General features: G+C 46.8%; 1 protein-coding gene across 1 annotated transcript; it reads right to left on the bottom strand.

Annotated features, from left to right (window-relative positions):
* Nucleotides 1-730: 730 nt before the first annotated feature.
* On the bottom strand, nucleotides 731-3,475 carry LOC118577942 (PRAME family member 12-like). Its single transcript, XM_036178576.1, has 3 exons — nucleotides 3,189-3,475; nucleotides 2,169-2,759; nucleotides 731-1,292 (listed from the first exon to the last, which is right to left on the bottom strand). The coding sequence occupies exons 1-3, from the start codon at nucleotides 3,473-3,475 to the stop codon at nucleotides 731-733; spliced, it is 1,440 nt and encodes a 479-aa protein (XP_036034469.1).
* Nucleotides 3,476-3,683: the final 208 nt, after the last annotated feature.

Raw genomic sequence — 3,683 nt, 5'->3', positions numbered from 1 at the left:
ATAGCTGGTTTGGCTACTCTCTTAGCAAATCAAGACAAAGCTCACAACTAAACAGTTAACATCCAGGTCTCAGGTCAGTCAGTTCTCTAGGCAAGGACTTTTCCTTCAGCCATCCTCACTTTGTGTTCTCAGCACCTCCTATCTGAGTATCCTGGGGTAGAATCTCCTGCATTTCTCCAAAACTATCTTCATAGGAGAGCAGGTCCATAATGCTCAGTTCAGTTTGACAGTTCTGTACCAATAATGCACCAAGCAGCCAAACAATGGTAAATAAAGAGGGGAAACAATGCCATAAATAACTTCACTTCATTTTGATGCTGGCAAGTCTTAGACCATAATGTCCTTGTTCATACTTCATGGGATCACAAGACCCCTTGACTGTGAACCTAGAACTTAAATTACTGACTGAAGGATACAGAAGAGAGCATTTATGATCTTAGTCTACCATAAGTTTATAACTATCACATACTGGGAAGTCCTTGGTGAACCTGTTTTGACAGAGGCACATTTAGAAATGCAAATTTCCTTTCTGACTCCACAAGACAACTGTGCCCATGGGCCCATTATACTTCAAGTCAAGTTAGACTCTGTGGTGTGGATCCACTGAACAGTATTTTGTTTCCAATGAACACAGGGTCTGAAACCAAGAGTTCTGTGACCTCATGATTACAGTCACACCACCTAGACTTTCATTTCTCAGTATCCAGAAGCAGCCTTTCCCTATTTATTGCTAACACCAACAAAGTCTGCTCTCCATGTCATAAACATAGCGCCTGCAGCATTCAAGGCAGATGCATGTAGCAAAGGCTATGGTCTTGGGCTGCCTTTGGGCAGTGAGTATATCCAGGAGCTCAGGACATACTTGGGTAAATTTCTCTACAAGAATATAACCCTGAGGATCATAGCACTCTAGAGGGGCAGGGTAGAGCTCTACAGTCAACTTGCTTAGATTGGCCATGCTTTGCAGAAGGTCCCTCAGAACAGCCATGGACAAGTCATTATCACAGAAATTGGCCCTGGTGAGCTGGGAGCACTTGCTTAGGGCAGGCAAGAGGGCACTGAGCTGAGAGTCCTTCATCCTGCAGTTCATTAACATCAGGTTCTGCAGTGTGTCTGCTACATTCTCTAGGAGAACTCGGAGATCTGTGGGACATAACTCAGATAAATCTACACCATTCAGGTTCAGGTGTTTCAGGTGACAGAGCCTCTGACACTGTGACAAGTATTTCAGGTCTGACTGTGAGAGCTGACGAAGAGTGATGCACAAGGACTCCAAGGGGGTCTTCAGGCATCTGGGGAAAGAACAGGAAATTAGTTCTGGGTAAGGAAGGACATTACTAAGGTTGATGCTGAGACCGAAGGGACCACAAATGTAAAGTCAGTCTAGCCTTATGCTGAAGGTCAACACTTGGGATACACCTGTTGATTCCTGCTCATATAATTGTCTCCTGAGATATATACATAAGATGGGACAGTCTCAGACCACAGATCTGTAGGTCCCTGTCCTCACTCTGTCAAACAGAACTAAACTTTGCAACAACAGGCTGGGAGGTCATACACAGAGAGGTCCATCACAAAAAGGGTTCTGGAAACCCCTCGGTATGTGTCCTGAATAGTTTCACTGTCCCTCCTTTCAATCACAACCTCTATTCCCGATGTCAGTGCTCCACCTTTGAAACTGATGGTCCCCACCCCAGCATCACTCATTTCCACCTACTAAGTCTCAACCTGTGCTCATATTATCCTTCTCTCTGGGAGAGCTCGAGGCTGACAGAGGATCCATCCTCTGTTTACAGAGATCTGAGTACAGAGCTCCTTAGCATCCTGTGCAGGTGTTAGTTGTCCACACATCAGGGCCTGCTACCCTGTCGTGTTCCCTCCCATTAGTGTAGCCAGGATCTCAAGGAGGAATATCCAGATCACACTCACTGGGTCTGAGTCACCCAACTGACCTGCTCTTAAGGCAGCTTTCTGAACATCTCCTACCCCAGCTCTGCCTCTGCTAATGAATGGTCAGTAAAGAAGGAAACAAGTCCACTCTTAGATATTGGAATGAGTCCATCATTCTAAAAGACACAGTGGCACACACACCCCAGAGGACAACTAATGCTGAAGCAAAGGGAAAAGGTTTGCTGTCACAGTAGAAACAGTTCTCTATCCTTCCTTACCTGAACAACTGTTTCATGTGGTCAGAGGAAATGTAGACTCCATTCATAGAGAAATGCTGGAGACACTTGAGTTTGGAGAACTGAGAAAGGAACCTGATCGTACACTTCTCCTCTGTGTCTTTCAAAGTATTTACAACCCTGTCTGTGTTCAAGTAGATGTGAGTTAGATGGAATTTGTGAAGATTTCTCATTCGGCCAAGGCAAGATCCCAAGTGACCCAGGAAGGGCAGAACCTGGTTTGTGAACAGTGCCAGTTCCTCAATGTAGTGTGGCTGGAAAATGTCCAAGACCTCCTTGATAATCTCCACAGGGAAGGCACAAATAGTCATCTTCAGACAGCACAGCCGCACAGAGCCTTTTCTCTGCTGGGCCCACTGCAACAAGCATGTTTGGTGATCTTTCAGGTGGAACCTGAAGCTAAAGTCAGTGACCACCTTCAAACGCCACCTCAGTGCGTATCTAGGAAGGGCCCTGCCTACTTGCTCTTCACTCCCAGTCTCTGTTGAGTAAGCTTCTTCCTGTGTTCCAGTCCATATATCCCAGAAATCCTGGTGCACATTCCTCAAGTCAAGTACTTGCAGGTTCCACCGCCTGGGAGGGAAAAGGAAGGAGTTTCATAATATAAGCCAGGAACTGACTCAGAGACAGTTTATGTCCCACTTCTCTATTGTCAGCTCCAACACAGCCCCTCTCTCCTGCCAGGCAAGGACTCTTAGCCTGAAGGGCATCTGGAGACCTTTCCTGCTTCCCTCCATTCAATGTAGACTTGGGTCTCTTTCACATCCAAGGCCTGTAGGAGAGCCAGGGCAAGGCTCATCCCACTGTGGCTTCATGTACTCTGAGCTGTCCTCCACTCCTGACTGCCATTTATATCAGCTCTCAACTTGAATACAAGTTCTACAGACTTCCATGTTGTAACAACAGAAGCCTCTGTCCACTTTGACCCTATTCTCCCTCACCTCACATGAATTTACCATTAGCTCAGTGACTACCCTTTTGTTCTCCTTGGACCTTGCTTACCTGGGACGAACCTTCTGCGACAGCAGCAGATCTAGGCCATCCAGAACAGCTTGCAATGCCTCTACATCTGGGGTCTTCATCAGGGCCCCCACAGGGAGGCGAGAAAAGGGCCAGGCCGCCACCATTGCCTTCAATAGCCCCATGTGTCTACCATCGAAGGCCTCCTTGAAGAGTGTTGGGAATAAATTCATTGGCATGGACTTCAGGGCAGAGATGGCCAAGGCCTGGTTCCTTACCAGGCTCTGCACTGCCAGCTGCTGGAGTGTGGGTGTGTTCTTGATACTCATGTTGATAGATCTTCGGTCAGAAAGAACCTGGGCAAGTATTTAGGAGACATATTTTCAGCTTATGTTTTGGGAATTCCTAAGGATCAGAGTCCTTGGTCTGGCAATAATGGAGAACTCAGGGTGCTCTATTATACCATCTGGTGGTGTCAAAGCCAAGCTTCCCTCACTCTCAGCATGTGGAATCTCTTATAAGACCCCACACAGGCAC

This window comes from Onychomys torridus, chromosome 2 (assembly GCF_903995425.1).
Source record: "Onychomys torridus chromosome 2, mOncTor1.1, whole genome shotgun sequence".
Classification (NCBI taxonomy): Eukaryota; Metazoa; Chordata; class Mammalia; order Rodentia; family Cricetidae; genus Onychomys; species Onychomys torridus.
The sequence above is the reverse complement of the archived record's forward strand: the minus strand, read 5'-3'. Positions and strand labels throughout refer to the sequence as shown.

What these genes read in the sequence shown, in the direction of transcription:
- LOC118577942 (XM_036178576.1), bottom strand. Translation starts at nt 3,475, where the DNA reads ATGAGTATCAAGAACACACCCACACTCCAGCAGCTGGCAGTGCAGAGC. An exon ending in TCGCAGAAGGTTCGTCCCAG is followed by an intron (nt 2,760 to 3,188) that starts GTAAGCAAGGTC and finishes TTTCCCTCCCAG; the next exon opens with GCGGTGGAACCTGCAAGTAC. An exon ending in CACATGAAACAGTTGTTCAG is followed by an intron (nt 1,293 to 2,168) that starts GTAAGGAAGGAT and finishes TTCTTTCCCCAG; the next exon opens with ATGCCTGAAGACCCCCTTGG.